At 41.2% G+C, this 25,090-nt stretch overlaps 1 protein-coding gene across 1 annotated transcript in view; it reads right to left on the reverse strand.

The window, feature by feature from the left end:
- Window positions 1-269: 269 nt before the first annotated feature.
- The window catches only part of MGRN1 (mahogunin ring finger 1), a 27,425-nt gene continuing 2,604 nt past the window's right edge, over window positions 270-25,090 (reverse strand). The window contains exons 2-18 of the mRNA XM_056534327.1: window positions 18,482-18,572; window positions 15,885-16,003; window positions 12,458-12,546; window positions 12,220-12,366; window positions 11,965-12,082; window positions 9,362-9,428; window positions 9,043-9,086; window positions 8,724-8,771; window positions 8,106-8,174; window positions 7,208-7,367; window positions 5,849-5,958; window positions 5,581-5,762; window positions 5,151-5,268; window positions 4,729-4,774; window positions 4,006-4,092; window positions 2,425-2,468; window positions 270-1,562 (exon numbers count right to left, since the gene is read on the reverse strand). Of these exons, the coding sequence (XP_056390302.1) occupies window positions 2,428-2,468; window positions 4,006-4,092; window positions 4,729-4,774; window positions 5,151-5,268; window positions 5,581-5,762; window positions 5,849-5,958; window positions 7,208-7,367; window positions 8,106-8,174; window positions 8,724-8,771; window positions 9,043-9,086; window positions 9,362-9,428; window positions 11,965-12,082; window positions 12,220-12,366; window positions 12,458-12,546; window positions 15,885-16,003; window positions 18,482-18,569 (1,533 nt within the window). The 5' untranslated portion in view covers window positions 18,570-18,572 and the 3' untranslated portion in view covers window positions 270-1,562; window positions 2,425-2,427. The remainder of the gene's footprint in view (window positions 1,563-2,424; window positions 2,469-4,005; window positions 4,093-4,728; window positions 4,775-5,150; window positions 5,269-5,580; window positions 5,763-5,848; window positions 5,959-7,207; window positions 7,368-8,105; window positions 8,175-8,723; window positions 8,772-9,042; window positions 9,087-9,361; window positions 9,429-11,964; window positions 12,083-12,219; window positions 12,367-12,457; window positions 12,547-15,884; window positions 16,004-18,481; window positions 18,573-25,090) is intronic.

The following is a 25,090-nucleotide window of genomic DNA, read 5'->3' on the forward strand; positions in this document are numbered from 1 at the left end:
CTCAGACTCGATCAAAGTCCATGTAAGAGCTTGAAAATGGTCCTATGGTAGGACAGAAACTTTGCTTCTATGTGAGCTAATAAACCACTATTTTTTTTCACGTATCTGAGGAGTGCTGCGCTTTTTCTACACATTATATATATATAAATATATAAAATATAGACCACGCTATGACAGCTGATTGGGCAATCACATACCCACTGCCGAGCAACCATGTCCGTCATTGGTCAAAGTCTTCACTGGGGTTTAAAATAAGAGATGTCACAGAATTGAAGCTTTGTCAAGAATTTATTCTTTTATTACACGATATTCTCTTTTAAAATGGACAAAAATCATTTTATTTTTATTTTTTATAAACAGTCATTTTCCGGAGTTTGTAGTAATAACCTTCCTGTAGTCAAGTATACAGGCTTAACCCCTTCACGGCCAAAACATTCAAATGAGCAGCATAAAGGGTTAATAGCCGCTTGAGTTAGTGTCCTCTGTAAGGGCAGGGTCTCTGCGGTGCCGCAAATCGTGGCAAATTCAGTGACGCCGTATCATCATGGAGACCTGGCCTAAGGTGGAGCCATTATCAAAACAAAATATCCTTATAGGGCAGTGTTTCTCAACCAGGGTGCCCCCAGCTTTTGCAAAACTATAACTCCCAAAGGCTGTCCGGGCATGCAGGGAGTTGTAGTTTTGCAACAGCTGGAGGCACCCTGGTTGAGAAACACTGCCCTGTAGTATAAAGAGTCCTTGAGTCATCTTAAATAAAGCTAAAAACATTTAATTGTTTCAGGCTTTATTTTTATTTTTTTGGGGGACATCTGGGTGACATCTAGTATGCCCACCCATAACCACAACACGAGGGTTGTCGCCTATAATTTATAAACCTCAAAATGCCATCTGAAACATTCAACGGCCTCACAGAGAATTAATGCAGTAGTGGCCCCTACCCCGTTCTCAGGATCGGCAGGGGTCCCACCTATAAGCTTGTTATTTCCTATCCTATTGCTTGGGGATAACAAACCGTTGGCATCCTAAACCTTATGGCTACATCATCAAGAACAATGGGCGAGTTAGCTATAGGGAGCCCGGGGCCAATCGGGAGAGTGGCATGGCGGCAGCCATAGTGACAAGTCACCTACAAAGTGCAGAAAAAGGGGGATGAGCTGCTGCCTTAGTCACTGGGCCTTCTGGGAAGAAAACGTCCAAGCCCCCGACTACCAATATGTACACACTGCAATGCAAACATGCAGGCTGGCACATGTGGCACCACGCTCACAGCTGCACACAAGGCTGGCACAGTAACAATATATACGCTGTCACATGGCACATCAAGCGGGCACTAAAAACGGACATTTATATACAGCCTGGCACGTTGTAGTGTAGATCGCCTACAGATGGGGCCACAGATTGAGATACAATGTGGGAGGCGACACTACCGGCCCCTCTGGAATGTACACGATTGGAGAAGAGATCGAGCCACAACCCGGAACGCCCCCCCCGGTGCGGAGAACAGTGTGTGGGGGGCGCAGCGAGAAGGAATTTTTGTTCAATGATTTGGTTGGAAATCACATCTGAAGGAGGAAAAAAAATAAAAAATATATAGGATTAAACCAAAGTAAATATTAAGTCACTTTGTATAGATTTTGTTTTTTTTATTATTATGAATGTTTTGAATTGTTATTTTTTATTAATTAATTTTTTATTAATTTATTTTAAATCTCTTGGCTATAACAATAGCAGAGACACCAAACAGAATTTTGTCAATATTTTTTTTAAACCATTAAAAAAATTGTACACATTTTTTTTTTGCAAATTAAAAAACGTTGGGTGTGCTTTTTTGTCCCGCTAGGATACTAGAAGGAGCAATCATCCGATCGCTACTACAATGCATTGGAATACATAGCATTCAAAAAGGACTGCTGCCTGTCATTGTTCCACTGACATGCAACCTATTAGGACTAGATTGCAAAAGCCGAAGACAGACCTTTGTCAGGCCCCAAGGCTGTCATGGTAACCATTCGCAATGCAGGGTACTGATGGTCAGACAGAGGGAGCTCCTTCTTTCAAACTCTTTACATCTAGCTGTCGCTATTGACTGCAGCATTTTAGAGGTAAAACTGTTAGGATTGTTAAGGGGTTAAAAGAGTAGTCCAACCTATAACAATTAACCCCTATATCCACAGGGGTCTGATCCAAGTGTCACCACAGAATGGAGCAGAAAGCAGTACTTCATTCATCGTCTATAGATCTGTCAGAGATAGATGAGAACAGCGCTCGGTTACCATCGGCAGGAGAGGATAAGTGTTATGAGTCGGAATACCCCTTTATCCTGTATTATTCCTCAGAGATGTACTAAAGATTTTAGAGGAATTAGATTAGACACCCGTCCTGCGCTCAAACTATCTAGATGTGTATAAAGGAGGAAGGACTCACCCGTCACTCATCAATCCCAATAGAACAGGAATCTGGACCCAGCGCTGCAATGAACACAGAACAATATTCATTTCCAGCAGAGACAACAAAGAGTCTTATATAGAATATTATGACGTAACACGGGACCCCAGGACACGTTCACAATCAAAATGTGCGCACTAGCAGCCCTGTATAGCAGCATTTCCCAACCAGTGTGCCTCCAGCTGTTGCAAAACTACAACTCCCAGCAGGCTCGGACAGCCTAAGGCTGTCCGGGCCTGCTGGGAGTTGTAGTTTTGCAACACCTGGAGGCACCCTGGTTGGGAAATACTGCTATACGGGCCGATAGAAATAACAGGGTTTTCCAAAGATGAAACCTGTTTCCGAATGTAATAAATGACAATATATTGGTAAATAAAGCTACTTTACTACCATTCTCCAGTCTTTCATGCTTTTCTTCTGCTTCTGATGCAAACTGTCTTCTCAGTTGTCTTTATTGCCCCACTTCCTGCCTGGTGTACATCCTCTAATGAACTTACTATTGTGCACTCTAGCTGGGAATTTAGCCAACTCTATCTCCCACCCACTATGTGAGAGGCTCCTGTGAGTGTAAGTGTGTGTTAGGCTTATAGTCAAGAAGGTATAATGGGACAGAGAGAGTTGGCTGAATTCCCAGCTAGAGTGGACAGCAGAAACAGGAAGTCCATTACAGGATGCACACTACACAAAGTGAGGCAGTGAATAAAAAAACAGAGAGGTTTGCATCAGAAGCAAAGCATGAAAGACCAGAAATAGTAGTAACATTACTTTATTTAGGGATGTCCCGATACGGGTATCGGTATCTGGACCAATACTGGAGATTTGCATGAGTACTTGTACTCGTGCAAATGGCCCCAATACCTAATCTGATACTCATCAGCAGGACCCCCACTGGCAGGTATCACAGAGGTGCCAAACTATGCAGCACACGCTGCAGCTGAGCGTGCATCATAGCCAGGACCTGTGGCTAATGCCGAACCGATCGCGGTGATGTTCCTCATTAACCTTTCAGACTCCGCAATCAAAGTTGATCACGGCGTCTAAAAGTCCTGAAGTTAACTGCCGGTTAGCTCAAGGATGCTGATTGGGATTACTACGGTGAAGTCCTGATCAACTGAAAGGACGGCTGGAGATCCCTTACTGTGCTCCGTGCCGTCCAATTGTCACTCCTTTACTGCAGCCATCCATGGAAGGCAGTAGTAAAGGAGCGATGATAACACTGATCACTGCTATGCTATGGCATATCATTGATCAGTGTGAGCAATCTACAGATTGCATGTAGTAGTCTCCTATGGAGACTTAAAGTGTAAAAAAAATTATATAAAAGTGTAAAAATAAAAAATAAATGTGAATTAACCCCTTCCCTAATAAAAGTTTGAATCACACCCCCTTTTAAAAATCAAAAAAAAATTATATAAAAAAAGCCCTTAATAAAAATTGGGAAAAAAAAAAAAAACACACTGTCATGACATAGAAAAATTGGTATCGGCGAGTACTTGGAAAATAAAAATAAATAAAATGTATCAGTACTTGTACTCTGTCTTAAAAATGAGGAGGCCTCACCTGATACGTCTTGGGTTTCATCTTCTTTCAGCTCCTGGGAATCTGGACTTTCAATCGGCTCATCGATCTGAGACTGTGATCGAGATCCTACGGAGGACAATTACATTATGTATAGATGGGTTTAACGGTTACCTGGTAACACAGGCAAATGTCTTCTCCCAATATTAAAAGTTACCCCCCATCCACAGGGTAGGTCACAAGTGTCACATAAGTGGGACGCCGACCAATCACGAGAACAGAGTTACCTTATCCCTTCTCCAATGACTCTTTATTGGACCTTTATTGATAGCTGAGCGCTGCACTTGGCCATGTTCAAAAGTCCTATATACAGTCAATGGAGTGGTGGCTGAGCATGTGCACTGCACTTACTCTGGAACAATGGGGCCTCTGTTCTCATGATCAAGTGGGATCCCAGCAATCAGATACTTACTACCAATCCTGTTGATCGGGGATAACTTCTAATCTTGGGATAAGTTAAAGGGGTACTCCACTGGCCAGCGTTCTGAACATGTAGTTCCGAACGCTGTGCGAGCACTGTGGCGTTTGGCCACGCCCACTCGTGACGTCAACGCCCCCTCCCATAAACTTGCATTGAGGAGGCAAAACGTGGCATCACGTGGGGGCGTGGCCGACCTTCGCAAAGCACGCACAGCGCTCGGAACTAAATGTTCTGAACACTGTCCGGTGGAGTACACCTTTAATGTGAGTATGAAGGCTTCTTACCTCGATGTGCTGAGACGATCTCTGGAGTGTCAGCAGAGGAGATATTCTACAAGACAGCAAAGAGTTAAACACTGCCGAAGCGGAAATGCTCCCACTTTGAACCAAAATTACATAAACCCCACCCTTTTCTGATCTCACTAACATTGGGACTGTGCTTTATCTAAGAAGAATAGTGGTTCTCTAGGACAGTGTTTTCCAAAGAGTGTCTCCAGCTGTTGCAAAACTACAACTCCCAGCATGCCCGGACAGCCTTTGGCTGTCCGGGCATGCTGGGAGTTGTAGTTTTGCAACAGCTGGAGACATTCTTTGGAAAACACTGCTTTAGAAGAAATAATTTAACTCTAACGCCACCTACAGGCAACCCACATAGACACTCTGTAAGCATAGGGAGACCATTGTTACTTCAGGGAGAGAACACCCACCTCTATCTGTGAAGAGTCTCCGCTGAGGGACCCGACTAAGGCCGGCCTCTCTGCGTCACAGACTCCCGTCACTTCCTCGTCCTCTTCATGGATGGGAGACGACGGAGATCGCAGACCACTGAGGGATGATAAGTGTGAAAGTGTTAACACAAAGCAAGACAGCACAGGGGTATTACAGAGTGGTTATCTAGGATTAGAAGAACAGAGAAGATTTCTTCCCAAAACAGCGCCATGTGTGTTTCCAGGTTGAATGTGGTATTGCAGCTGAGTTCCATTCAAGTAAATGGAGCCAAGTTGCAATACCACACATAGCCTGAGGACAGAAGTGGCGCGTTTTTTTTTTTTTTTTTTTTTAAAGAAATCCGCTCTTTTTCTCTATTCCTGGATAACCCCTTTAATGGTGAAAACAAAGAAGGGGGCGCGCTCTCACCTGTCCGGAGTCTTCACATGTTTGGTTTTCTGATGAGAGTTGTCCGGGGGCCCCCGCGCGGGAAGGCCCTCGCTGTAAGGAATCTCTTCATATAGGGGGGCAGTGGCGGGAGGAGAGCGGAGCCCATTTAGAGCCTCAAGCAGAGAGATGGGTTCAAACCCTGGAGGGATGTTATCTGCACCCTACAAGAGGAAGAGCCTATATTAGAAACCCGTCAGATGTGTTAAACCCCCCCAACCCAACAATACAGACAAGAGCTCCCACTTACAGACGTGTCATCATGATCCAGAGTCTGGGCCAGTACCGGGCTGAAGGAAATGGGGGGGAGGGGTCCAGGCTTCCTCCGCACGGCACGGATCTGCAGCAAGGCACGGAAAGCTGTGAAAAAAAACACAACATATGGTAAAATGATATAAGAGCACTGTCTGGGTATTTATTATTAGGCCCCTTTCACACTACAGGTATCATCCTGCTTTTTTTACTGCTGTTATTTTACAATAACGGATGGAAAAAAAATGGAGGCAATAACTGGTAATAACGGATGATAACTGATGACCATCATCCAATATATTTCATAGGTTTATTCTTAAAAAACCTGATGTTGTTCTTCCGTTATTACCAGTTACATCCGTTTGTTTTTTTAATCAGATTTTTAACTGTTAAACTGTACTGAGCATGCTCAGTACAAAATACGGATGTAAAAAAAAAAAAATACGGACAATAACGGATGAAAACAGATGTTTTTTTTTGAACATCTGTTTCCCATAGACTTCAATGTTAAATTTTAATGGCCGTTTTTTCACCATTATTTTTGCCGGACCAAAAATTAGCGCACGCGCCATCTTTTGTGCCGGAATAAAATAACGGACATTAGTAAAAACGGACATAACTGATGCAAAAGGATGGTCAAAAAAATGCCACTGACATGAATGGGATTTTTTGATGGCCGTTTTCAGGACTTTCTGCCAGGAGTATTAACGGAGGTTTTTACAGGATGATACCTGTAGTGTGAAAGGAGCCTTATAGGGGCATATATTTAAAGGGGTACTCCGCCCCTAGACATCTTATCCCCTATCCAAAGGATAGGGGATAAGATATCTGATCACAAGGATCCCGCCGCTGGGGACCCCTGTGATCTCCCTGCTGCACCCGTCATTCGTTTAGAGCGTCGGGTGCAGGCCCCCTCCCATAGACTTGCATTGAGGGGGCATGGTTGTGATGTCACAAGCGGGACCCCCTTGATCTGACATCATATCCCCTATCCAAAGGATAAGATGTCTAGGGGCAGAGTATTCCTTTAAAGGGGTTGTCCAAGATTACAAAAAATGCTGCTCCTTTCTTGTGAAAACATCACCTGTCCTATGTACAGGTTGTGTGTAATACTGCAACTCAGCTCCATTTACTTCAATGGAGCCGAGCTGCAATACCACACACAACCTTTAGACAGGAGTGGTGCTGTTTTCAACAAGAAAGGAGCAGCGTTTATCTAATCCTGGACAACCCCTTTAATGGGGAACATTTGTATGAAGACTGGACTCAATCCTGGTATGTATCTCGCCAGTATAGAGAGACAGGTTATTACTACAGAGACCTGTAGTTGTCCTCTATAACCTGCTGTGTGACTCACGCAGTCGGCAGATGGGACAGTTGTTGGCCTGGTAGCGCAGGGTGTCGGCACACGAGTTGCACAGACAGAGGTGTCGGCAGGGCAGGATCAGCGTGTCCCTCAGGTCGGAGAGGCACACCACGCACTCGTTGCTGTTGTCACTGTTCTCATCTTCGGAGGGCTGCGGGGGACACAAAGTTTTAAACAACAATAAATATTAGGAATGAGGTTTAGCAGTAATAACCGGATCGGTAATCCGTGTGATTTTGACGAGGGTCCTGGAGATGAACCGGACACGAAGATGTCCATTAGCGTGCCACTTGTATTGCAGTTAAAGGGGTACTCGGGCCTTATACATCTTATCCCCAATCTAAAGGATAGTGGGACAAGATGTCTGATCGTGGGGTCCCACCGCTGGCTTACATAGGCTTGCATTGAGGGGGCGGGGCTTGACATTACGAGGAGGTGGAGCCATGACGTCACAATACTCCGGCCCCTGTATAGCGAGTCATCAGACACAGAGCGATCTTCGTTCAGTGAGGCTGATGACAAGAGGCGCTGCATGAGAGATTGCGGGTGTCCCCTGCGGCGGGACCGACACGATCAGACAACTTATCCCCTATCCTTTGGGTAGAGGATAAGATGTCTAGGGCCAGAATACCCTTATAAGCTCATTTAAGAAAACACAGCCGAGCTGCAGTACCAGACGCTGCCACATGCCCAATGACCATTCTGTGAGGCAGTGCTTCCCAACCAGGGTGCCTCCAGCTGTTGCAAAACCACAACTCCCAGCATGCACGGCCAGCCTTCGGCTGTCCGTGCATGCTGGGAGTTGTAGTTTTGCAACAGCTGGAGGCACCGTGGTTAAAAAAAACACTGCTGTAAGGGCTCTGCTATAATAGAAGATGACCGCACTTACCTTAGTTTCCTGGTTGTTCTTGTTTTCAATTCCGTAGATTTCCTGTAGCAAGTAACTCACTCGATCTACCTGTAAACACACACACACAACCCACATGGGTCAGTAATGGCGGCCAGGCATCTACTAAATCTCATAACCTGCATTGGTCTCTCTGTAATAGTCACAATATGACCACAGAGGTCACCATCCCGCTATAGAGGTCTCCATCCCGTGGGGTTATCCACCATAAGGGGTCTTTAGTACTTACCTGCCAAACAGTAATGGACATGCTTAGGAAGGATCCATACAGGGAACCCCGTGATCTCCTGTATGGGGCCCCGGAAGTCCAAAGAAAGGGGGCGTGTCCGTTCACCGCATGATGCAGTGGCCAAAACGCCTCCCCCCCCCCCCCACCATGTATTCCATAGAGATACATGGAGGGCAAATGTCAGCCACTGCGTCACGTGGGGACGGAATGCTCCCTTCCTGCGGACTGCCGGGATCCCATACAGGAGATCGCGGGGCGTCCCAGTGGTCTATAACTTATCCCCTGTCCTTCGGGTACAGGGAATAAGATATTTTCCACTACAGTATTCCTTTAAAACCAAATCATTGGACAGATGCAGTCTTAGTACTTACTATCTGCTTCTGCTTCAGAGGTTTCACCGAAAAACTACCATCGACGTGCTGCAAAGAAGAGAACAGTGTCAGGGAGGACACAAGGGATATCTGTCTTACTGCTTACACCAGTGTTTCCTGACCAGGGTGCCTCCAGCTGTTGCAAAACTACAATTCCCAGCATGCCCGGACAGCCTTCGGCTGTCCGGGCATGCTGGAAGTTGTAGTTTTGCAACAGCTGGAGGCACCCTGGTCAGGAAAAACTGGCTTATGCAGAGGAGATATTATGAATCTAATTGCAATTAATACATTGTTACGGGGGCATTACCCACTGTCTTACCTTTTCAAATGCAGCCAAGAGGACGTGAGCGTGTCCTGATCCCTCTGTATAAAAGGAGCAGCATCATGTTATTCATTCATCTATTATAGCTACCCTCCCTCAATACATATAGCAGGGAATGCATCAATACTTTCACCAGAAAACTAGTGTATAAAAAGTTACAAGTTTTAGCGAAACGCACCAAAAAAAGTAGCAAAATAAACAACAATTTTGAACCAAAATCTATCCCCCAAAAAAAAAAAAAAATAGATAAATCCCCCTATAATGCCTATTTAGAAGACGTAGAGATCAGTTCCATGTGCAGTAGATCTTCACTTACCTCCGCCCTCAGCCACGACAGCCTGGATGACCAGAGGAATGACCCCTCTATCCAGGTCAAAGTTCAGCTGGGGACAAGATAGATATCGGTTACATAGAATGTAAGAACCATTTGGGCCATCTAATCTGCCCAATATTCTGAATACTATGAATAGTCCCTGGCCCTCTGTTATATGAAGGATAGCCTTATGTCTATCTTATATAAAAGGAAAGCCTCATGACAATCCCTATCTTATATAAATGATCGCCTTAACCCCTTAAGGACCGAGGGTTTTTCCGTTTTTGCATTTTCGTTTTTTCCTCCTTGCCTTTAAAAAATCATAACTCTTTCAATTTTGCACCTAAAAATCTATATGATTGCTTATTTTTTACGCCAACAATTCTACTTTTTAATGACATTTTGCCCAACAATCTACGGCGAAACGGAAAAAAAAAAAAAATCATTGTGCGACAAAATTGAAAGAAAAACAAAACACTGTTTTGTAACTTTTGGGAGCTTCCGTTTCTACGCAGTGCATATTTCAGTAAAAATTACACCTTCTCTTTATTCTGTAGGTCCATACGGTTAAAATGATCCCCTACTTATATAGGTTTGATTTTGTCGCACTTCTGGAAAAAATCATAACTACATGCAGGAAAATGTATTTGTTTAAAATTGTCATCTTCTGACCCCTATAAAACTTTTTATTTTTCCGTGTATGGGGCGGTATGAGGGCTAATTTTTTGCACAGTTATCCGAAGTTTTTAGGGGTACCATTTTTGCATTGATAGGACTTATTGATGGAATTTTTTTGCGCGCACGCCATTGACCGTGCGGTTTAATTAACGATATATTTTTATAATTCGAAACATTTCCGCACGCAGTGATACCATATATGTTTATTTTTATTTACACTGTGTTTTTTTTTTTTTTTTTTATGGGAAAAGGGGGGTGATTCAAACTTTTAATAGGGAAGGGGTTAAATGATCTTTATTCACTTTTTTTTGCAGAGTTATAGCTCTCATAGGGACCTATAACACTGCACACACTGATCTCTTATACTGATCATTGTTATCCCATAGGGACCTATAACACTGCACACACTGATCTATTATATTGATCATTGGTTTCTCATAGGAAACCAGTGATCGATGATTCTGCCGCATGACTGCTCATGTCTGGATCTCAGGCATTGAGCAGTCATTCGGCGATCGGACAGCGAGGAGGCAGGTAGGGACCCTCCTGCTGTCCTGTAAGCTGTTCGGGATGCCGCGATTTCGCCACGGCTATCCCGAACAGCTCCCTGAGCTAACCGGCATGCTTTCACATTCGACGCGGCTTTCAACTTTGAACGCCGCATCTAAAGGGTTAATAGCGCGCGGCAACGTGATCAATGCCGCGCTATTAGCCACGGGTCCCGGCAGTTGTTAGAGGCCGGGCCCGACCAGCTACGATTATAGATTGGGAGCGGACTCATGACGTACCGGTACGTCATGGGTTTTTAAGGAGTTAAAGGGGTACTCCGGTGGAAAACTTTTTTTTATAAATGAACTGGTTCCAGAAAGTTAAAACAGATTTGTAAATTACCTCTATTTAAAAATCTTAATCCTTCCAGTACTTTTTAGCAGCTGTATACTACAGAGGAAATTCTTTTCTTTTTTAATTTCTTTTTTGTCTTGTCCACAGTGCTCTCTGCTGACACCTCTGTCCGTGGCAGGAACTGTCCAGAGCAGCATAGGTTTGCTATGGGGATTTGCTCCTACTCTGGACAGTTCCTGACCTGGACAGAGGTGTCAGCAGAGAGCACTGTGGACAAGACAAAAAAAAAAAAATTAAAAAGAAAAAAAAAACATTTCTTCTGTAGCATACAGCTGCTAATAAGGACTGGAAGGACAAATTTTTTTTAATAGAAGTCATTTACAAATCTGTTTTACTTTCTGGCACCAGCTGATTAAAAAAAAAAAATGTTTCCATTAAATGGGCACTCATTAAAACAAATTTTTGCTATTGCACTCCTTATGTAATTAGTTTAAAAAAAAAAAAAAAAAAACTGGAGGTTTTCTATGTTTTGTGTTAAAAAAAAAAAAATCTGCCACCAGGTGTCTCTCCCCCCTCCCCATCTCTTGCACAAACTTTGTACTCCTGCTTCCCTTGCAGAAGTCCAAAAGCAGGAAATGCTGAGGGTGGCGGGGGAAAGGGGGGGTGCAGCCTTATCCAATCATAGCTCATCTCACACTGAACTGCTCTGGGCTGTGTGTAGCAGAGTGAGGAGGTTCTCCCCTGTATGGCTTCAGATGATGTCACGCCTGCTGGGGAACGTCCCTTCCCAGTCTGTGAATCTGACTGAGACTGAGCAGAAACTACAGAGCAATATCAAGGTAGAAAACTAACAAATAATAAAAATAAAAGACAGGGGGTGGTTTATTATGACTGGAAGGATTATAAAATGTTATAAGATCATGAGAGGTACTCTTTAAGCCTATCCCATGCATGCTTAAATTCCTTTACTGTATTTTCAGCAACCACTGCAGGAAAGCCATTTCATGCTTCCACTACTCTCTTAGTAAAGTAATAGGGTGCTGGCTGGTTCTCTACAGTAACAGTACAGGGCATGCAGCACTCACCTCCTCATCCTTCCAGTCATTGAAGTCCATTTTAAATGCAGGCAGGGAAAAGTGCTGGCTCAGTCCGCGCTTATAATAAACCGTCTGGGACTGTAGGGCCTGGCTGCGGGGACTGTACCTGTTTGGGACACAAGTGAAGACATGAGATGGTCAGGAGAGGTAACTACGAGTTGTTGGTTGGGATGTCGCAGTAACGTCACCCAGCCTGTAGAGGTCACTGTCAACTACTAAGGTTTCAGCCATGATTCTACTTACACTGCCATCCCCCCCACAAACTCCTCGCTAGCCTGACAGTAAACCGTGATCGCCACACGGGCGTCTGCGTCAAACGTGAATTCAAGACCGTAAAGGACTCTGGGTTTTCCTCCATCCTCCAGCGGACTGTCTGCTCCTTCTTTGTATCTGGAAACAAACAGAAGTGGTCAGTGCTCTGTACATACGCGTGTGTGATGACCCTGGAGACAGAAGAGCGCTGATCTAAAGCCATCATTACCGGACAAGACGCAGGGAATCCTTACGGATGTTCACCAGACTACGTAGGGTCTTCACCGGTTCATGGGGGGCCGGGGTCAGGTACGGGAACTGGAAAGAAAATATAGACAGACTTCTGAGAGGTCTGGATCATACAGGAGCCTGGACTCCATAGGGCATGAGAGAAGGAAAAGTTCTGCAGCTTTCTAATATTTTATTTTCTCACTGGATTCAAGATCTGAACAGAGAATGGGGACAAAGGCTCAAAACCTGTTGTGCCATAATCCTGCTAACACTGATGCAAGATGTGTTATAGAGTCAACGTGAAACAAGCTGTGTTATAGAGTCAACGTGAAACAAACAGTGCCCGTTTAAAGAGGATGTTTCCAAACTGTGTCCTTGAGGTATAAACTTATATTCTAGATTAATTTTTGTTTCCAAACTGTGTTCGTACAAGAGGTTCTTTCTAATGCAGTGTTTCGCAACCAGGGTGCCTCCAGCTGTTGCAAAACTACAACTCCCAGCATGCCCAGACAGCCTTCGGCTGTCGGGGCATGCTGGGAGTTATAGTTTTGCAACTGCTGGAGGCACCCTGGTTGGAAAAAACTGTTCTGAAGACATGTCACAGAAACATGTCAAAAGCTTTGATCAGTCAGTGTGAGACCCCCACTGATCAGGAGAACAAGCAGGAAGGAGTGCACAGTAGAAGGCTCTAATCCCCGGTCTGCTGCGATCTTCATCCAGCTTCTCTGAGCAGCCCCATATATTTATAATGGGGCCACAGGACAGAGATTGCAACAAACTACCACACATTTCTCCCAACTGAGGGGGGTCAGGAGGTAGACTTTAAAAAAGTTATTTACACAGATTAAAAGGATCCTTTTAATTAAGAAATCCAACTAGCTGGAACTTGACCTTTATGAGTTTTCCTGAACTAGAAAAAAAACATGGCCGCCTTCTTTAAAATGTACCTGTCGCTTAAAATAAACTTTTCGCATGTTTAAGAGACATATACACCCTATCAAAAACAAAAACCATAAATAGACCATAAGGTTTAAAGAGTAACTTTATTTCATGAATAATTAAATCCAAAATACATAAAATTGCAAGAGGCATAGACAGAAAACAGTGGGATATGGGGAAGGGGTACAATTGTGTGTCACCCCAAACAAAAAATGATAGAATATATATATATATATATATATATATATATATATATACACACATACACACACACACACACACACACACACACACACACGAGGGCAGGAAACTAATGCACAGTTGTAATGATACAATAGTATTAACACATGCATATCCCACCGTTTCTGTCATATATATATATATATATATATATATATATATATATATATGACAGAAACGGTGGGATATGCATGTGTTAATACTATTATATTATTACAACTGTGCATTAGGTTCCTGCCCTCTCTTGTGTGTGTGTGTGTATAATATATATATATATATATATATATATATATTATACACACACACACACACACACACAAGAGAGGGCAGGAACCTAATGCACAGTTGTAATAATATAATAGTATTAACACATGCATATCCCACATATATATATTTTATATATATCTGTATGTTATAATATTTTTTGTTTGGGGTGACACACAATTGCACCCCTTCGCCATATCCCACCGTTTCTATCTATGCCTCATGAAATTTTATGTATTTTGGATTTAAACAGTTTTGTAAATTACTTCTATAAAAAAAAAAAAAAAAAAAATCATAATCTTTCCAGTACTCATCAACTGCTGTTAATACACAGGAAGTGGTTTTCTTTTTGAATTTCCTTTCTGCCTGACCACAATGTTCTCTGCTGACACCTCTGTCCATTTTAGGAACTGTCCAGAGTAGGAGCAAATACCCATAGCAAACCTCTCCAGCTCCGGACAGTTCCCGACATGGACAGAGGTGTCAGCGGAGAGCACTGTGGTCAAGCAGAAAGGAAATTCAAGAAGAAAAGAACTTCCTGTGTATTATACAGCAGCTGATAAGTACTGGAAGGGTTAAGATTTTTTAATAGAAGTAATTCACAAATCTGTTTAACTTTCTGGAGCCAGTTGATTTAAAAGAAAATGTTTTCCAGTGGAGTACCCCTTTAAATATTCATGAAATAAAGTTACTTTTTTTAACCTTAAGGTCCCCTTATGGCTTTCATTTTTGTTTGGGTGTATATTTTGAGATTTTGATACCAGTGGACCTCTTTACTTGATTTACTTTGAATGTATCCCTTTGTGTCTGCGATGTTTTAGAGACATGCCAAAAGTTTTGATTGGTCGGAGTCTGAGTGTTCAGACCCCGACCAATTGTTAGAACGAGCGGGGGAAAAAATAAAATAAAAAGCGCGGCTGACCGAGACAATCCCATAGACTTACATTGTACGTTTTTCCTTGCTTAACTAGAACTAGCTGGGAGAAGAGCACGTTATTGGTCAGAGTACTCAAACCCCTATTGATCAAAACAATTGACATGTCTAAACAGCACCACTCCTGTCAACGTGTCGCATCCGGTACTGCAGTAGTGAATTTGCTGCAATACTAGAAACCACAAGCAGATAGGTGTGGCGCTGTTGGACAACCCCCTCCTTGAAGACATCTGCACATATACCGTATTTTTCGCCGTATAAGATGCCCTTTTTCTTCCCCAAAACTGGGGGGGAAAAGTTGGTGCGTCTTATACGCCGAATACCTGCAGCCATCAATGGCGGGACCCGCAGCTAATACAGGACATCACCGATCGCGGTGATGCCCTGTATTAACCCTTCAGACGCGAGGATCAAAGCTGACCGCCGCGTCTGAAGCGAAAGTGACACTAACCCGGCTGCTCAGTTGGGCTGTTCGGGACCGCCGCGGTGAAATCGTGGCGTCCCGAACAGCTTACAGGACACCGGGAGGGACCTTACCTGCCTCCTCGGTGTCTGCTCCGTGCCGGGATCCCCTGCGCTCTCCTTCGACGTCATCACGTTGTCGCGCACGCAGTCATCCAATAAGAGCAGCGTGCGTAGCGACATGCGTAGCGGTGTGATGACGGCAACGGAGAGCGTGGATCCCGGGGAAGAAGAAGTACGGTGCGTCGGGGACACCACGGGGACGCGGCGACAGCGATGGAGCGACATCCAGGACACCGGTGACGCGTCCCGAGTGGCGGGGACACGTGAGAACTACCTCCTATACCAGTGGTCTTCAACCTGCGGACCTCCAGATGTTGCAAAACTACAACTCCCAGCATGCCCGGACAGCCGTTGGCTGTCCGGGCATGCTGGGAGTTGTAGTTTTGCAACATCTGGAGGTCCGCAGGTTGAAGACCACTGTTGGGTTCAGAATCTTTATTTAAATTTTTTTATTTTGCACCTATAAATTGGGTGTGTCTTATACGCTGGTGCGTCCTATAGGGCGAAAAATACGGTAACCTACCTGGACAGGGCGGTTTCCAAGGAAATTGAGGTCACTATTTTCCCCAAACAGATAGCCCTCGGGATGTGGAGTCTCAAATTTTTCTCCCCCCATAAAGAAATGGCTAGCAAAATAGTTTCCTGGAAGACAATGAATAAAGAAAAAGTTATAAATACATTTATACATATCAGGAAATACAAAAATTCCAGTAATTTTGATTGTGTGGGAATATTAAGGGGTACTCCGCTGGAAAACAATTATTTTACTTTTTATTTTTTTAATCAACTGATTTGTAAATTACTTCTATTAACAAATCTTAATCCTTCCAGTACGTATCAGCTGCTGTATGCTCCATGCTTTTCTGTCTGACCACAGTGCTCCCTGCTGACACCTCTGTTCATTTTAGGAACTGTCCAGAGTAGGAACAAATCCCCATAGCAAACCTATCCTGCTCTGGATAGTTCCTGACATGGACAGAGGTGTCAGCAGAGAGCACTGTGGTCAGACAGAAAAGAAATTCAAAACAAAAAGAACTTCCTGTGGAGCATATAGCAGCTGATAATTACTTCTATTAAAAAATCTTAATCCTTCCAGTACTTCTCAGCTGCTATATGCTCCACAGGAAATTCTTATCTTTTTGGATTTCTTTTCTGTCTGACACCTCTGTCCATGCCAGGAACTGTCCAGAGCAATGTAGATTCGCTGTGGGGATTTTCTCCTGCTCTGGACAGTTCCTGGCATGGACAGAGGTGTCAGCAGAGAGCACTGTGGTCAGACAGAAAAATCCAAAAAAGATAAGAATTTCCTGTGTAGTATACAGCTGCTAATAAGTACTGGAAGGATTAATATTTTTTAATAGAAGTCATTTACAAATCTGTTTACATTTCTGGCACCAGTTAATCAAATAAAAAAAAGTTTTCCAACGGAGTACCTTTTTAACCCCTTAAGGACCAAGGACGTACCGGTACGTCCTTGGTCCTGCTCTTCTGATATAACGCGGGGTTACATAGTAACCCCGTGTCATATCACGGCGGGCCCGGCGTCATAGTGAAGCCGGGACCCGCCTCTAATAGCGCGCAGCACCGATCGCGGCACCGCGCGCTATTAACCCTTTAGCCGCAGACTCAGAGCTGAGCCGCGCGGCTAAAAGTGAAAGTTGCCGGCTAGCTCAGTCGGGCTGTTCGGGATAGCCGCGGCTAATCGCGGCATCCCGAACAGCTGATAGGACAGCGGGAGGGTCCCTACCTGCCTCCTCGCTGTCCGATCGCCGAATGACTGCTCAGTGCCTGAGATCCAGACATGAGCAGTCATGCGGCAGAATCGTTGATCACTGGTTTCTTATGAGAATGCAGTGTTATAGGTCCCTATGGGATAACAATGATCAGTATAAGAGATCAGTGTGTGAAGTGTTATAGGTCCCTATGGGATAACAATGATCAGTATAAGAGATCAGTGTGTGCAGTGTTATAGGTCCCTATGGGATAACAATGATCAGTATAAGAGATCAGTGTGTGCAGTGTTATAGGTCCCTATGGGATAATAATGATCAGTATAAGAGATCAGTGTGTGCAGTGTTATAGGTCCCTATGGGATAACAATGATCAGTATAAGAGATCAATGTGTGCAGTGTTATAGGTCCCTATGGGATAATAATGATCAGTGTAAGAGATCAGGGTGTGCAGTGTTATAGGTCCCTATGGGACCTATAACACTACAAAAAAAAAAAAAAGTCAAAAAAAAAAAAGTGAAGAAAGATAATTTAACTCCTCCCCTATTAAAAGTTTGAATCACCCCCCCCTTTTCAAAAAAAAAACCAGTGTAAATAAAAATAAACATATATGGTATCACCGCGTGCGGAAATGTCCGAATTATAAAAATATATCACCAATTAAACCGCTCGGTCAATGGCGTGCGCGCAAAAAAAATTCCAAAGTCCAAAATAGTGCATTTTTGGTCACTTTTTATATAATTTAAAAATGAATAAAAAGCAATCAATAAGTCCTATCAATGCAAAAATGGTATCGTTAAAAACTTCAGATCACGGCGCAAAAAATGAGCCTTCATACCGCCCCATACACGGAAAAAAAAAAAGTTATACGGGTCAGAAGATGACAATTTTAAACATATGAATTTTCCTGCATGTAGTTATGATTTTTTCCAGAAGTCCCACAAAATCAAACCTATATAAGTAGGGGATCATTTTAACCGTATGGACCTACAGAATAAAGATAAGGTGTCATTTTTACCAAAAAATGTACTACGTAGAAACGGAAGCCCCCAAAAGTTACAAAACTGTGTTTTTTTTTCAATTTTGTCGCGCAATGATTTTTTTTCCGTTTCACCGTCGATTTTTGGGCAAAATGACTGACGTCATTACAAAGTAGAATTGGTGGCGCAAAAAATAAGCAATCATAGGGATTTTTAGGTGCAAAATTGAAAGAGTTATGATTTTTTAAAGGCAAGGAGCAAAAAACGAAAATGCAAAAACGAAAAAAAAAAAACGGTCCTTAAGGGGTTAATGTTTCCCAAACAGTGTGCCTCCAGCTGTTGCAAAACTACAACTCACAGCATGCCCAGGCAGCTGTTGGTTGGAAAAAAAATAGAGCAGGGTTACTCACCAGATTTGGGTGGGTAGCGGTACGCAGAGTTTGCCTGGATATCGATGTCTTCTACCCCCGCGATCCTCCGGCCCCAGACAGCCCCCATGATCTAAGGGAAAGACAAAAATTGAGAGTTATGGAAAGTGGCCAGAGATGGATCCATACTAGGGTTCGACCGATATCGGTTTTTTTAGGGCCGATACCGATAATCTGTGGAGGTTAGGGCCGATAGCCGATAACATACTGATATTCCGATATAAGTTATCGGCCATTTACCCATCCCCCAACCCCCCCATAGACCGCCGCCACCCGCTTCTCTCCCCCAGCCTGTCCTATCACCGCCAAAGCCCCCCCCGACACACCGCGCCCCCTACCGCACCACCCGGTCCCATTGCCTCCCCCATCCCCGATTTTATAATTACCTGTTCCCGGGCCCGGGGTCCACTCTACATCTGGCTCCAGTGTCGTCCTCCTGAGTTGTCACTGTGCGCACTGGTGGTGACCTCGCGTCACATCACTCGTCATTGCGCACAGCGTAACGCAGGACGCAGGAGGAGCCAGAAGTAGCGTTGACCCCGGGAACAGGTAATTATAAAACCGGGGATGGGGAGGCAATAGGGCCGGGGCATTATCGGCAAGGTAATTGCCGATACCGATAATGCCGAAAATCGTGATTATCGGCCGATAATATCGGCCAAACCGATAATCGGTCGATCCCTAATCCATACTGTAATAAATGCAATATATACACTGTCTCCTCCTCTAATCCCCTCATACACATATATATCTCCTCCTCTAAACCCATATATATATCTATCCTCGTCGTGTGTGTGTGTATGTGTATAATATATTATATATACACATATACATACACATACACACACACCGGGACGGGACGAGGATAGAGACGGGACGAGGATAGAGACGGGACTAATATATATATATATATATATATATATATATATATATATATATATATATATATATATCTATATCTATATCTATATCTATATCTATATCTATATCTATATCTATATCTATATCTATATCTATATCTATATCTATATCTATATCTATATCTATATCTATCTATCTCCTCCTCTAATCCCCTCATACACTATATATATATATATATATATATATATATATATATATATATATATATATATATATATATCCCCTCCTCTAATCCCCTCATACACTATATATATATCCCCTCCTCTAATCCCCTCATACACTATATATATATATATATATCCCCTCCTCCACTATATATATATATATATATATATATATATATATATATATATATATCCCCTCCTCTAATCCCCTCATACACTATATATATATATATATCCCCTCCTCTAATCCCCTCATACACTATATATATATATATATATCCCCTCCTCTAATCCCCTCATACACTATATATATATATCCCCTCCTCCACTATATATATATATATATATATATATATATATATATATATATATCCCCTCCTCTAATCCCCTCATACACTATATATATATATATATATATATATATCCCCTCCTCCAATCCCCTCATACACTATATATATATATCCCCTCCTCCAATCCCCACATACACTATATATATATATATCCCCTCCTCCAATCCCCACATACTATATATATATATCCCCTCCTCCAATCCCCACATACACTATATATATATATCCCCTCCTCCAATCCCCTCATACACTATATATATATATATCCCCTCCTCCAATCCCCTCATACACTATATATATATATATATATATATATATATCCCCTCCTCCAATCCCCTCATACACTATATATATATATATATCCCCTCCTCCAATCCCCTCATACACTATATATATATATATATATATATCCCCTCCTCCAATCCCCTCATACACTATATATATATATATCCCCTCCTCCAATCCCCTCATACACTATATATATATCCCCTCCTCCAATCCCCTCATACACATATATATATATATATATCCCCTCCTCCAATCCCCTCATACACTATATATATATATATATATATATATATATATATATATATATATATATATCCCCTCCTCCAATCCCCTCATACACTATATATATATATCCCCTCCTCCAATCCCCACATACACTATATATATATATATATATATCCCCTCCTCCAATCCCCACATACTATATATATATATCCCCTCCTCCAATCCCCACATACACTATATATATATATCCCCTCCTCCAATCCCCTCATACACTATATATATATATATCCCCTCCTCCAATCCCCTCATACACTATATATATATATATATATATATATATATCCCCTCCTCCAATCCCCTCATACACTAATATATTATATATATATATATATATATATATATATATATATATATATATATATATATATATATATATATAGTGTATGAGGGGATTAGAGGAGGGGATATATATATATATATATATCCAGGCGGTCGCCAATTGCCTATTATCCACTGATCTCTCTGCAGGGGCACGTTCCCTTGTTTTGGACCTATTGGGGTCATCCTCAGACGGAACTATTTCCTGTTTGGGGATGACTTCTATGTCCAAAACAGGGGAACGGCCATGGGGTCCAATGTGGCCCCAATGTATGCAAATGTATATATGACGGAATTTGAGGAAACTTATATCTACAAATCACGATGGTATCCTCATGTACGGACTTGGTTCCGTTACATAGATGATACCTTCGTGATTTGGACGGGTACTTTGTCACAACTTCATTTGTTCCTTGATGAACTGAATAGTATATACCCTGAACTTCAATTCACCATGGTGGTGTCCGAATCATCGATTCAATTTTTGGACACGTTTGTTACAGTAACTGACGGTAGATTGTCAATGGATCTCTATACAAAGAAAACAGATAGGAATAGTGTTTTACAATATGACAGTTTCCATCCTAGATCCACAGTTAAATCACTCCCATGGAGCCAACTGCTACGTGTTAAACGGATAGTTTCAGATCCTATACAGTCCTCTAAAAGAATTGATGAAATGCAGGGGAAATTTAGACGTAGGGGTTATCCACAACGTTTGTTAAACCATCATTCAAATAGACTCTTACAAGTCGAGAGATCCACTCTATTACATAGTACCCCTAAACAACCCACAGATAGGATACCATTTGTGTCTACGTATTCAGTTAATAGCCAGGCTATAGCTAACATTATTAGACATAACTGGTCACTCGTGAGTAAGACTACTGGCTTAGACAAGCCACCAATAATGGCATACCGAAAGGGACGCAGTTTTAAAGACCGTCTCATTAAATCTGATGTCGGCTCATTCAAAGATAAAGGTACACAAAAATTTAAACAGGGCAATTTTCCCTGCTTAAATTGTAGTCATTGTAATTCTATGTTAAAGGGCGATTCATTTAATCACCCACATACAGGCAAACCATTCAAGATTTATGGTAGATATACATGCCGCTCCTCCTTTGTAATCTATTTGTTGACCTGCCCATGCGGGCTTTATTACATAGGTGAAACCACCAATGAATGCCGGATAAGATTAAATGGTCATAAATCTTCTATTAGGACTAAGAGGGTTGATCTCCCACTACCTAAACATTTTTTGGAATTTGGTCATAGTATTAGTCAGCTAAGATTTCGCATTATAGATCATGTACCTGTGTTAAGACGAGGGGGTGACAGGGAGAAACTATTGCGCCAGAAAGAACTTAAATGGATTTATACATTAGACACGATGTGTCCAAAGGGGATTGAATATGGATTTTGGCTTGAAACCCTTTATGTAGGCATTTAGGTCATCCTCTATTTTTTCTTCTTCTTTCCCCCCTTTTTTTCGTTTTTTCTTCCCCTTCTTTCTTTTTTTTTTTTTTTTTCTTTCCCCCCCCCCCCCCCTTTTTTTTTCCCTTCTCTTTGTCCCTTTTTTCCCCCTTTTTTCTTCTTCCTTTCTCCTTTTTCCCCTTAAATCACACCCCTTCCTTTCCCTCTTCTCTCCCTCTGTTCTTTTTTTCTTTTTTCCTTTTTTCTTCTCTCACCTCTTTTCTTTTTCTTCTATTTTACTTTATTTTATTTTACTTTTTTTTCCCCCCTTTTTTTTCATTTATTTACATACTTTTTGTTTTCACTCCCCCTTTTTTCACCTGATCCTTATATTTAATGTTTACAAGTGACAACATGAGGTTTTTGGATATCTTTCTACGATAATATTTTAAAATATTTTTTTATGTATATTTTTTTAGATTCACTTCACCTATTATTTATCACCACTCTATATGAAGATTACAGCGGAGGATGGATTCACTGAGGACTCCTGAGAAAAAAAAGTTTTTTTTCTTTTGCATAATTACAGATTCTATGATTTAAATATAGTTTATGATACATTGATCCTTGTTTCAATAGGACATCTTCCTGTGACATATTTCTGTGCTGGTATCAATATAGATGCCCGTGGTTAAAATAAATTCGTCTTGAGTAATACATGTATAGAAGTCTATTCAGACTCATATGTATTATAGACTATGCGGTGCGTTTTTTGGTCAGGCGCACTTCGGGTATCGACAGGCGCATTTGATATGCGCAGGTCGATTCACCGATATACGATGACCCATGTAGACACACCACGCATGCGCAGGCAGTTGGCGCTTGCGCGGATCATTTTGTTCTGATCCCGGACATCTATGACGCTCCTGCACCAGCTGACCTATAGTGGTCAGCTGATCGGAACTACACGATGTGGAGCCACGCAGCCGCAGTTTGTTTATTTACAAACGCAGCTGTCACACACGCACGCTAGATCTCTTATGCGATCTATATGATGAAGATGCAATCGGAGACATGGATCAATGTAAGTGAAGTCCCAGTGAACACATCTGAAGCTTATATATGTTTTGATGGTTGTTTTTTATATTCTTTAGGATTTATATCTTTTGTGTATTTGAATCACTATGACAACACAACTTAACCAATAGGATGTGGTCATTGATTGTAATGATATGTATAACACCTGTTATGTAACCAATCACAGCATGTTGTGATTCCTATATATATATATATGCACATTGTCACTTTGTTTGATATGCTTGAAAAAGGCAGTTTATTGCCGAAACGTTGCACATGGATGGCAAATAAAATCTTGCTCCATCTACCAGCCTGAGTCCTCAGCTATTTGGTGCTGTATCCCTTCTGAATTTCTGCATGCCTTTCCGGGTTGGCATTCCCGGATGATCACCTGCACATGCTGATTTGATCGGTGCTGTCTCCCCCATCATCCACATACATATATATATACATATATATATACATATATATATATATACATATACATATACATATATATACATATACATATATATATATATATATATATATATATATATATATATATATATATAGTGTATGAGGGGATTAGAGGAGGGGATATATATATATATATATATATATATATATATAGTGTATGAGGGGATTAGAGGAGGGGATATATATATATATATATATATATATATATATATATATATATATATATAGTGTATGAGGGGATTGGAGGAGGGGATATATATATATATATATATATATATATATATATATATAGTGTATGAGGGGATTAGAGGAGGGGATATATATATATATATATATATATATATATATATATAGTGTATGAGGGGATTAGAGGAGGGGATATATATATATAGTGTATGAGGGGATTAGAGGAGGGGATATATATATATATATATATATATATATATATATATATATATAGTGTATGAGGGGATTAGAGGAGGGGATATATATATATATATATATATATTATATATATATATAGTGTATGAGGGGATTAGAGGAGGGGATATATATATATATATATATATATATATATATATATATATATATATATATATAGTGTATGAGGGGATTGGAGGAGGGGATATATATATATATATATATATATATATATATATATATATATAGTGTATGAGGGGATTAGAGGAGGGGATATATATATATATATATATATATATATATATATATATATATATATATAGTGTATGAGGGGATTAGAGGAGGGGATATATATATATAGTGTATGAGGGGATTAGAGGAGGGGATATATATATATATATATATATATATATATATATATATATATATAGTGTATGAGGGGATTAGAGGAGGGGATATATATATATTATATATAGTGTATGAGGGGATTAGAGGAGGGGATATATATATATATATATATATATATATATATATATATATATATATATATATATAGTGTATGAGGGGATTGGAGGAGGGGATATATATATATATATATATATATATATATATATATATATATATAGTGTATGAGGGGATTAGAGGGGATATATATATATAGTGTATGAGGGGATTAGAGGAGGGGATATATATATATATATATATAGTGTATGAGGGGATTAGAGGAGGGGATATATATATATATATATATATATATATATATAGTGTATGAGGGGATTGGAGGAGGGGATATATATATATATATATATATATATATATAGTGTATGAGGGGATTAGAGGAGGGGATATATATATATATATATATAGTGTATGAGGGATTAGAGGAGGGGATA

The sequence above is a fragment of the Hyla sarda genome, chromosome 8, assembly GCF_029499605.1.
Source record: "Hyla sarda isolate aHylSar1 chromosome 8, aHylSar1.hap1, whole genome shotgun sequence".
In the NCBI taxonomy this organism is placed as follows: Eukaryota; Metazoa; Chordata; class Amphibia; order Anura; family Hylidae; genus Hyla; species Hyla sarda.